At 35.7% G+C, this 12,037-nt stretch overlaps 1 protein-coding gene across 2 annotated transcripts in view; it reads right to left on the reverse strand.

The window, feature by feature from the left end:
- ATG5 (autophagy related 5) overlaps nt 1-12,037 on the reverse strand; it is a 73,585-nt gene that overhangs the window by 31,308 nt on the left and 30,240 nt on the right. For both annotated transcript variants that reach the window (XM_059468227.1, XM_059468228.1), the window contains one exon: nt 10,436-10,530. In XM_059468227.1, coding sequence (XP_059324210.1) covers nt 10,436-10,530 — 95 coding nt within the window. The remainder of the gene's footprint in view (nt 1-10,435; nt 10,531-12,037) is intronic.

Below are 12,037 nucleotides of genomic sequence, written 5' to 3' on the forward strand. Positions count from 1 at the left end.
AGTGACTAACTGAAAAGCTGATGAGTTGCAGTAGTCACAGAACCATCACAACACCATGCTTGTCCAAAAGCAAGATACTGCAAATCCCCATCTGAAATACTGTTCTTCCACTGGTGCTGAAATTTTGGGATTTTGCTGGAATTTCAAGATGATTTCTTTTTGCTTAATATTAGACCAGACTCATTGAGTATTTAATTGTGGAGATGGTACAACAATGTTTCTGGGTGGGAGTTGATGGGGTTTTTTTGTTTTGTTTCTTTCCTTTTAAAAAAAACTTAAAAAAACCCTTCCATCTCTTTCATAAAGATGATTTTCAGCTCAACAAGCTTAAGTACACACAAAAATGATCTTGCTTTATCTATTTGAAATCTGTCACCTTTCAAATGCCATTAATATTTTTGAGCTTCTATTACAAGAGGCATAAAACATGACAATGGGCTATGTCTTTATCCTGTAATCATTGCTCCTCTCCTCTTCAAATCTTCCAAGTAATAGAGGGCTTCTCACACACAACCCACTGCTTTATTCTATACCTTTGATAATTTTTCTATTTTACTCTTTAACTTGTTGGGACTGGAACAACATTCCAAAAAAAAAAAAAAAAAGACTATTTCTAGTATTTCTTTAGTCTCTGCAAAGTCCACCAAGTAGATGTTCTAGTTATGATTCTGTGTGCTTTGAATAAGGCTGGCATTGCTTTTAATTATTGATTCAAAATTTTGAACTGCTTATCTGCAGTATCACAACATTGTTCAGAGAAAAAAGAACAACTCAATATAAAACAGAATTATTTTTTTAATAAAATAAGCAAGTAAAGCTTTTATAAGTCCAACACGTAACTAAAACCCGTAAGACAAAAAGAAGAATAGACATTTTCAACACACCTACCCAGAATTACCACAAAAATTGAGTCACTGACAGGATGTGCTGTGGGTTGCAGGACTAGCTATAAAATCAACAAATATGTTAAATCAAATTACCTGTTTTTCCTATACTACATTTTAAATCTCTCTAATAAATTAGACATTTTCAGTGGTTGTAAAAATTACAACATATATACCTGAGTTTAAACTATAGAAAAAAATTAATCCTTTCACCTGTTTTGGAGTTTGCATTAGAATTTTTACAGTTAAATGTTGTAAAAAGGACTCTGGTTTCCTCATTGAATGGAAAATCTTAATTATGATGGACAGGAATTTTACACTCCCTACTATTCTTAAGAGGCCTGAAACAACAACAACAAAAAGATTCGACAAACAGGCTACACTTCATACATTTAATTACATTAACTCCAGTCACCTAAATTAGTAGTGCAGAAGTTTATCACTAGATTAAAGCTGAAGATGATTCTATGAATGCATGCACATTTGCTTTAATATGGTCATGCTAAATATGTGCCTCTATAATGGCACTTCTGCAGAACTCCTTAGATAGGGAAGCAATCATGGTATCAGTCATACGTGTCAAGGAATCACAACATCAAGTCAAGTGAAAATTCTGTTATTCTTGAAAGCACTCCTAACAGTATTACACAAACTGAGAAACATTTAGGTGGTGCTGAACATAAATGATCACTGGTTTAAAAGCAAGATAAATTACATGATGTGTTTTCTTGGTGGAAGCTTTAACAGACCTTAACAATAGCCCCCATAACATGTGGCAAGTATTATGTCAAGAATTGATGCAAGTAATAATTCTAAAATTATCTAGTATCTTAGCCAAAACTGTAGTCAAATTAAAGCCACAACTAGAATTATAAACACATCTGGAATAAGGTTAAAATTTTATGTAGTAGAGCTTATTACAGTTATGTCTAGACAATAATATTGAACCATTTTTGATCATGAATGGTTAAGGACTATTCTCCTAATCATTCATGGACAACAGCTTGTGTCTTCCTTGATGCCTTTCATTAAACAGAGCATACTTATGAAGCAACTGCAGTTCTGTGCTAACTTTGTACACAACTAACAATAGTTTAGCATTATAAACCTACAGAGAAATATGGCAACTATTTCAGCTAATTCTCCCTTACATTGTTGAGAGCAATTACTTCCTCATCCTTAAAAAGATTAAAGAACCATTTAAAACATCACCCTTCTCCATATTATTTAAACTGGCAGAGAATGCTTCCTTACAATCTTTTAGAAAAAACTTTACGTAATAGCAACAAAATGAGTAATTAGAACCATATAAAACATTTGAAAGTTAATGTCCTACCACATGTTCTAGTTATCTGAAAAAGATATGTGTAGTTAGAAAGCATCCCTTAACAAACTGATTAAAAGTTTAATGTCCTGAGTGCATTGTGACACTTCAGAATTGAAGACATTGCTTAAGTTTCTGTAACTGTTTGTGAAGATGCCTCATGTTGTTTACACTGATTTTGTACTCAAAATACTTTCTGATGTTCAGATAGATATTTATACACATTGATGAGATCTCCCCAACCCTAAATTTTTTCTTCTCTAGACTGAACAGTCATAGCTCCCACAGTCTTTTTGCACCTCTGATGTTAGATTCAGTAGCTCCTCAATCATCTCAGTGGTCCTTGATGCTACTCTCATCCCATAGCCCCACGTGTCTCTTGAACTGCCCAAAACCAGATTCCAGGTGTGGTCTCACCAGTGTTGAGTGAACTGGAGGGATCATTTCCCTCAAGCTGCTGAAAACGCTCATCCTGCAGCAGCCCAGGATATAATTTACTTTCCTTGTCATAGGTCCCACTGCTATGTGTGACCTATGACAGGGAGTCATTTGTGGCTCATTTTTAACAAGAGTATGTATTGCCAAAAGTTCCAATTCCATACAAAAAGTTGCAGAAGTACCACTCAAAATGCCTAACAAGTATGGCTGAATCACATTCTGGCTGTTGCCTGGTCTTTCAAATTATTTTCTTGTGCAGGGAAAGTAGCACTGTATTCTCTGAACAACTGGATTTGCATTATTTTTAATATCAGATGAATTGGACAGATCCTAGAAGCAGAAGAAAGTCAACACTTGAGACACACAGAGCAGACAGCAGGCAACCATCACAGAGCCAGAAACAGCAGAGACTGAACACAAAAAGCAGCTTCAAGAGGCAGTTTTGTTGAGCCCTGAGAAGACAAACACACCTACAATAAAAGCATGGCCTCAAAGTAATACATTTCCTTCCCAGGAAAGAATTTTTATTTGTAACTGGTAACATGTCAAGACATCTGAAGAGTCAGGGACAACAAACCAATAGTGCTCTTCACAGCTACAGTGCTTTATGTGCACATGCAGACCTAAGCCTCACTTAAAAATTGAGCAATTGAACACTGACTACCTATCAAGCAAACAACTTTAGAAATGGATTTACATCCACAAAAACAAACACTACATTGCTTGCTTAAGAGCAGTGAAAAATACAATACTTCATAAATCTCTTCAAGCTACTTCAAACCATTAAATCCAATAATTGCTGTAGTTTTCTACACTAATGATTAACCAAAAGGAGCTCCTATAATCAAGGACAAAAAAAATGTTTTAAAAATTGTTTGCTAATTCATACTGTATTTCTAGAGTGTGCTTTCTCATAGGTCTGTTCCATTCCACATTTACCTGTAGAGAATTTGCTTTTAGTCTTCTGGAAAATGCAAATAGAAGTCTTGGTACTTTCCAAAAACAGAACACTTTCTATATTTTCTTATCCTCAATTCTGTGCACAAGTTAACCTGCTTTATTCACCTATTTTATTTTAAAATAAGTAAAGGTGAAATGCTGATATTGATAAATCAAAACAGGTACTGTCTGTGGCTTTCATCTCTGCAGAGTTTTGCATCAGCATGATAGGACAGCTAGGCTCAGTTCCACAGGCACTGCTTATGCTGCACAGCCACAGAAATGACCCTTGAAGATGACATCCCTCATTTCTCTGAAGAAAAAATTACATATCAGCTTTTCCCTTTTTCTGAGGAAATTACAAGAGCCAATCTCTAGGGAATACAGCTCAGGTAAGCTTCAGGTAGGCAAAGTCCCTTTTGCCACAACCTAAGAACTTGCCCACATTACACAGTATTTGATAAAAGCAGCAAATCACTTCGTGTTGACTACAGCATGTGAAATGGAAAAGCAAAGTGATCAGCTTCAATGATCAGAGGACAGGTAGCATTATACTAAAGAACAATGCAATTAAATTATAAGATCTGTGGGTAACTGTACACAGACCCAAATGAAATGAATTAATGCTTCATTCATTGTCTTCATTACAGCCTCTCAATGTACTGATATTCTTAAGAATAAAGATTCAAGGATGAGGTAAAAAGTGCAGTTTTTAAAGAATTGCATACATACACTAACATTCTTAACAAATTTAGGATGATATATAAATCTACAAGGTTACCACCTTAATGAAACAGTTTAGGGAGCCACAAGGATTCAAACCTCATGGCTTAAATTCAAACTTGTAGCATGAACACTTTCCCAAACTTATTTACACTCAACTCCATTATCATAAGACAATTCAAAGAAAAGACAACAATTGAAGAGTTTTATACAATACCAGTTGGTTAAAAAGTTACTACCAATTTGTAATTGGAGGGTGCAATTAAGATTAAGATACTTTCAAAGATTAAGATTAAGGTACTTTCAAATTGCCAATGGACTTTTTTTCCCCCACACAAACTGTTCATTATTCCACTGTAATTCAAGATGCACTTTGACTTCATTTAGTAACTAGTAAGATTCTACTGGTTTTTCATATACTTAGATTCTTCTGGGATTTACAAGTAACTTAAATACTGCAAGATAAAAAAAAGGATTAAAAAAAATACTACCCATTTTACCCCCAATATGCAGAATCCAGTATATCCCTAATTTTTTTAAAACTAGTTATAATTAACTCAGAACCTCAACAAACTGTTTCTCATACAAGCAAAACTACTTTATTCACTGTATGCAAGCTACATCTACGCTCAACCCAGAAGAATTACTGTAGCTCCTAGTGACAGGCCTGAACTAGTTTAAAACCATCCAGCTTGGTAACAGCTCAACCACAGCTGAGAATCAACACAAATCGAGGTTTTATAGCTCCATCTCCTCTGCATCTCCTTCCCTGAGCACTGTGCAACTTTTACAACAGCTTTGAACTAGGCAGATTGACAGTTTTACAGACAACCTGGGCATATTTAAGGAAACTTTAGTCACGTTTTGACAATAAATACAGTTTATCATCTCAGAACTTTTCTTTGAAACTCTGATTGACAGCTCCCATGAGGTACCAAGATTCTCAAAGGCACAAGGCTGAACTTGCACAGGGGCTCCTGAAGTCTTTCAAGAGAGCTGCATGAGCACTCCTTAATACAGAATATGTTAAAAAAGTCATCTTTAGCAGCACTGGTTTGAGCCAGCTCATTTCAGTGTGCACTGTGATGCATAAGAAAAGCTTATGCAATTACGGAACCTCTGGTGGGACTGTGGTGACAGTGACCTTCAACTCAAGGTGAGAACTAGTCAAATTGCTATTACTTTCAGCACAGAACAAAACATCCCAGTTCAGAAAATGAGTATTTAAGGATCACACTGCCCCTGTGCAATACTCGATAGAAATGTTTCTTTCTCTTCCCCCCACCTCCCCCAGTCATGAGGCACAAGGAAAAATATTTACCTAATAAAGCTTTTAAAATTTCTTATTTATGAAGCTTTGATTTTGAAGCAATTTAAAACTGGTGAAAGTGTGCTACTGTTTCTTTAGTGCCAAACCATCAGTTATTAGAAAAACTCAGAGTCCATTTGTTTCTCTTCAGCACAGAAATTCAGCTGAGCCCAGCTGTTACACAAATCACCCTCTCACATGATCTTCCTATTCACTCAAACTTCTTCCTTGTAAAAGGAAGTTTTAAAGAAACAAATTGTCTATTTTCAGCAAGTCCTTTATGAAAGCATCATTTTCAATAAATAAGAAAAAACGAAGATATTGTACACAGATCTGTTCAAGACCATTCTACACTAGCCAACAAAATGCTGAAACTTGCTGTGTTGTGTTGCCCTCTTCAGGTCAACAGCATATTTTCTAGTTCCCTTCCTTGACGAGGTATTGCATTGCAACTTCTTCCATAACATTTTTTAGATATGAAGTTTCAAGTAGCAGCTAACTTCACCTGTATTCTACCAATGCTTGAATCATTTGTGGTTTAATATCCTATAAAAATTAACTTCACTTTTGCCCTTAATATCTCCCTAACCTCAATACTAATCTTGAGGATTATCAAGCTATCAGCCAGTGTTTGAAAAGATGACTAAAAACAAACTTCAGTACTGATAAGAAAGTCTCATGACAAGAGGCTTAAAAAGCTGAATTGATTCAGCTTAGCAAAGAAAGCTCCTGATACCAATCCATAAGTGAATATGGAAGATCAGAAAGTCACATGACTTTAAAGGGGGGTAAGGCAAAACAGAATCTAGAAATTGAAGTCAGAGAAATTCAGACTTGAAATGCAATGGAGACTTTTCAACAACAACAAAAAATTTAATAATCTACTAGAATAAAAAGGTAGGTTTATTATTACTTGAAAACTCTACAGGTAGACCCAGTATCTTTCCAAAAAGCCTCTTTTGATCTTTTTTTTAAATAGCTGTCATAATGTGGGCCAAATTGTGCTGTTGATTTGCATACTTGCAATGGGTTTTGCAATTGCTTATCTCAGCTCTGCCAATTAATGTGGAAATATGGATGAAACAGTCTTCAATTGCTTGGAAATGGCCATGCTTGAGCTTCTGATTCACTTATTGAGACAGGTATTAACAATGTCTTAAAATATTTTACTTCCCACTCCCACTTTTAGAGGACAGGTCATGGTAAACATTTATATCGACTCAGACATCTCAATAATGCAGCCTTGAGTAAAGAGCAAAGTGTTGAATTTAACTTATATATTATTAATATGAGAATTTCCCTCATGTTACAAAGGAAGAGAAACATCCTCACAATTTGTGACTGTACAACTTTATCTCGACATTTTAAGGGACTTATGATAGGAAAACCTGTTCAAAGTTAAGGCCTACTATGTAATTGTAAACAATAAAACGAATAAGTTAATCAAAACCCTTAGAAAATGGAAGCAAAGGAAATGCTTGCTCAGTACCAAATAAAGGAAACACAATCACAAATCATCCCTTCTTGGAACAGCAAACACAAAACAGCCAACCTGCCTCAAGCAATTGAGACTCTAAAAAAACTCAGGAAAACTTGGCATGAAGAGTTCTTATCTACTTTCCTTCAAATAATTTTGTAATTTTAATCTCAAGAATGAAATACACTATACAGCTGTAAATCCCATACACTCAGAGGACAGAGTCCAGAGAAATAAAGCATGATGAGGTGGGTGAGCATGACATGGGAAGAGAGCAAGAAACAAAAATGGGGAATGAGTACAAATGAAGTACACAACAGCTGAGACTCAGAACGCTCCCACAGCAGGCAGCAGCTCATCAGAGCAGTCTCTATCAGCATGTAGAGATTCCTCTCCTGACTAATATGCCCGGTCACAGAGCCTGGAGCCAAAGACTGATGAAAACTTCCTGCTATCTATCAGCCAGTTTGTTCAATTAGACTGTGAAACATCAGCTGGTCTTATAAACACGGGGAAATTCCACAAGCCAAACCAGCTCTAGTACTGGATACAGAAAGCTTGACACCTGGGATTCAAAATATACTCAAAACACTACTATTATTTTCTTTCTTGCCATTAAAGAACAAGTGCAAAAAGCACTCAATTCTACAGTACTATCAGATAAAAGGCAAAAAAGCTTCTGTGCACCTGTCAGTTGAAGACAAAGCAGCTTACGCCTCTGAAGAGATGAAGTGGGGAACTTCTTTTTTGACACATTGAATTAAAAGTATCACAAAAATATAATACTATTTTTAAACTGTCTCTGGTAGAAAAAGTTTCCACCTATGTCAAAGGTTTATCTGGTTCAAGTTCCATACAGGACAGCTAACAGAATACGACAGCAGCTGGCAATAAAATCACCAAGATACCTTAGCTAACTATTAAAATTGCAAACGAGTTAATCTTTAGTGATTCTCAACCTTTTTTTATATTATCTACTGTAGATTCCAAGATTCTGGTCCAATCTTAGCTGCTATACTTAAAAGAAGAGGTGCTGGACAAGGGTTTTTAAAATTACCTGTGGTTAGTTTAGTTCTGACTTACCCAAGTATGATGTTCATATTTTTGCCATTTCTTTCTCCCACACACCTCATCAGATTTGGTCACCACACGAGGTATGATTCATATTATTCTTTAGAAATGTATTTTAGTAGACAAACTTTACAACTGAAAGAGTTGTTGAGTTTTTAAAATAATGAATTCTTCAGTGAAAAAGAGCTATCAAATCACTTTATTGAATGCATTTTTTCTGCAGCAACTTTGCCAATTCACATTTAATTGCAGCTAAGACTGGTTTTTCTTACTTGGTATCATAATCTAGTACAATTTTTTGTAGGAAAACAAATTCATCTATAAAAAGAAGAAAGTTCCCTTCACAGAATTTCCTTCTAATAATTTGGCATAATAGAAAGTATAGAGAATACAAGGGGGAACTCTTCCCATTGAAGGCAATGCCTCATTATTTCCTGCCATCCACTTGTGTATCCCTAAGTACCTACAGGAACACTGTGTGAAGACACACAGGGAATAAATACCCACTGCAACATAAACTCAGGTTAAATCAGGTGTTTATGTAGAGCTAAACAAGCAACCAATTAGAATGCCAAGAGGTCTCCTACCAGCACTAATGGAAATCAAATGCATTCTGGATAGGGGTTAAATACATCAGAAGAACACTTTAGAATCAGTTATTTTTCCATATGCAAGTTTGTCACTAACTCTTTGTTTGGAATTAAATTATAATCTCACCCTAAGGCTTTCTGAAAATTCCTTTAAACACAGAGCAGTAATCAGTACACACACTAACAAATCAAATAAAAAAGCTAGAGACATCTGCACCCACATTTTTAAAAATATTGGAAATATTTAGAAATGCTAAGAGCAGCATTACTGAAAATAATATATACCAACCTTCTCAAAGGTTGTCTCAGCATCATCGTTATTTGTGTTTGGTCTTTGATTCTTAGTTAGATATTTTGGGTTTAAACTATAGCAAGTAAGGGTTTCCAATTGAAAAGGTAATGGCAATCAAGATAAGTACAACTGTTTCAAATGATAGATGTTATTGATTTAATTATTTTTAAAAAGATTTATTAGTTGGAAATCATGTGGTATCATAGAAATCTTCCCTCATGCCCTAAAAATCTGCAACCTATTCAGAGAGCAAAACCTCTTTTTTGCAAACCTATTTACATGATTTCTATGGAAAGACTTTTTAAAAACCTCACACCTATCAGAAAGCAAGCAAATAACTTAGTCACCAACCAAACAAATGCTGTGAGTACCACTCTTCCTGATACATACTTTTGGATTCTTATACAAACCTTGCCATCTGTTGTGATCTCTGTCAAAATAACTGACTTCCGTTCTCAATCTGAGGTTTCATTATGACAGTAAATGTCTTATATCTAACATTAAAAGCTACTCCAGGCCCACTGCAAGACTGTATAGGCTTCTATGGTCATTATAACCTGCTACAGAGTAATATCAGAATATTCAGTACTATGAATAAAGGACTTTCTTTTCACAGCTACTGGTGCAAAACTTATATATAAATAGATTGAAACATTCCAACAGAGCACAACTGCAGAGGGGCTACAAGAATTTACAGAGGGGCTACAAGAATTCTGGTATGAGCTTTTAACCGTACATAATTCCAAACTTCATTGTGACCTTAATGCTATAAAAGCTAAGGAGGTGTCCTTAGGATAAGAAAAAATTGTAAAGATTCCAAGGAGTATGTCTCCAAACAAAATGCTGAGAAAAATAAAGTGCTGGTATATTAAAACAGGAAAAAAAATCCACATTCAAAGCTAGTTTTGGAATGTAAGTATACAACTAGAAGACAAAAGTAAGAACTAGATGCAAGACCTTACACCATTATTTCCACCTTAAAAAGCCTACAAGAAAAAAAGCCCATACAGTGTTTGAGAGAAAAGTGTTGCTTCTAAAGTGTTTGGCTTAGAACTTTCACAGGGCATTTTGCATTCTTCATAGTTAGTAGCTATTTTAAAAACAGAATTAGGTTGTTGAACTGTTTTTTAAAATAGAGCAGACAAACATTATCTACACCAGCTGTAGCACATTGTCAAGTATTACACACTTGCAACATAATAAATGTTAATTACCTATTAGAATAAGTACAGTCTGTTTTGTCTGCTAATCCATATTACTCAAGGGTCCAGCAAAAATGAGCATGCAAAGTTTTGCCATAATGCTAGAAAAGGAAACAAAGTCTGAAAACAGATTACAACATGTGACACCTCAGTGGAAGAGTTTGATTTTATTTTATTGTGTCCTACCTGATAAATTCTAAATGGGATGTATCGAAATCCATTATCTTCTGGAGGATACTCCATCAGTTTTCGATTTATTGCCCAAAACTGCTCAAATTTATCTGTGAAGGTAAAATTAGACTTTGTCAATATCAGTAACATTTTTTTCAGCCTAAAGAGGTAAATGAGACACAACTGGAATATCATGCAAGCTTTTCTTACAGAAGTTTAACCTGTATGAATTAATTTTCCCCACATTTCTATTCCCTATTTAGCCTGAAGCCAAAAGTAGGTCATCTGCATTCTCCTATGAAAACAGTGATGTGGTGATTTAATGAACAATAAATGGAAAGAGAAAGCAACTTTAACTCATATCTTATCTCCCACTGTTGAGGAAATACTGGGCTATAAATTATGGATTTCATTACCTCAATTAACAGTGCCTATTTCTCCACTCCCTGATGTTACTGGTCCATACTGTCTCAGAGTCTGCCAAAAACATCTAATTGTTCTTAGCTTTAACTGAACAACAGGTGTAAAGCATAAAGAAACTAAAGCAAGAGAAATACTTCTTGAGTGGTCTACATTTGGATATGTAGATCTTAAAATAATCTGCAACAATGCATGATATGATCAGAAAATATATTGCCAGATTCATGACACAACCTGAAAATAAAAGTTTATGTTTGTAACACATTTTTGTTATTATCCAAGTAAGTAGGGTAAATAGCCTGCACACCATTTCATGCTGTCCATACACTACAAGAACTGAATAGTTTATTACATTTAAAATGTACTAAGAGCACATTTAAAATGTACTCTTAATGTACTTTAAAATGTATTTAAGAGTAATAAAGGCTTTTATACATGCAAATCAATTATTCAAATGAAGCAAATAACTAGCACCAGAAGTGACATAAAGAAATACAAAGAGCTAAGATGAATAAAGCCGGTGCTAGCCTTACTGAAGAAGGCAGGAAGAGCAAGGGATCAAATTCCTTATAGGCCCTAACTCTCCCAAGACACCAAATACAGAAGATGTTTCTGCAGAAGGAACAGTCTCCAATTTTCTCTCCTGGGTACAATGTTCAGTCAAGTTTCAGAATATACAGAATATACCCATTACAAAATTCATCCCCAGTGAAACAAGGTAAAATTCAGAAATGTATTCACAGGAAAAAGGTTCTTCCTGCTTCCAAAAGTGCTGATTACACTTAAAGCAATTGCAGAAAATGAGTTTGAGATTTGCTTCACTCCAGCACACAGCACAGATGCCTGTCAGTGCACTAAAAGGCACAGGTCAGTATATACTGCAGGGTTTATAATACATTGCCTTTCCCGACTGAATGCAACACAAGGCAGGAATTTCCAAGAAACTGGGAACAAACTCCTGCCAGGTGCGCTGTAGCAGCACTTCCTGATACTTATCTGAGAAAGCACTTCCACACCCTTGTTTCCTGATTAGCAGCAAGTGCCTCTTGACAGGCACTTACCTGAGCCACAGCAGCAACACCAGGCAGGCACCTGCCCGGCATGGGGAGCTGCCTGACGCAGGGTGTCACCCCATCCATCACCCACTGGGCGGGGAGGGACAGGGACAGCCCTGGAGCAGACTATCCCACATTTGGG

Source organism: Ammospiza nelsoni, chromosome 3, assembly GCF_027579445.1.
Source record: "Ammospiza nelsoni isolate bAmmNel1 chromosome 3, bAmmNel1.pri, whole genome shotgun sequence".
NCBI classification, from domain to species: domain Eukaryota; kingdom Metazoa; phylum Chordata; class Aves; order Passeriformes; family Passerellidae; genus Ammospiza; species Ammospiza nelsoni.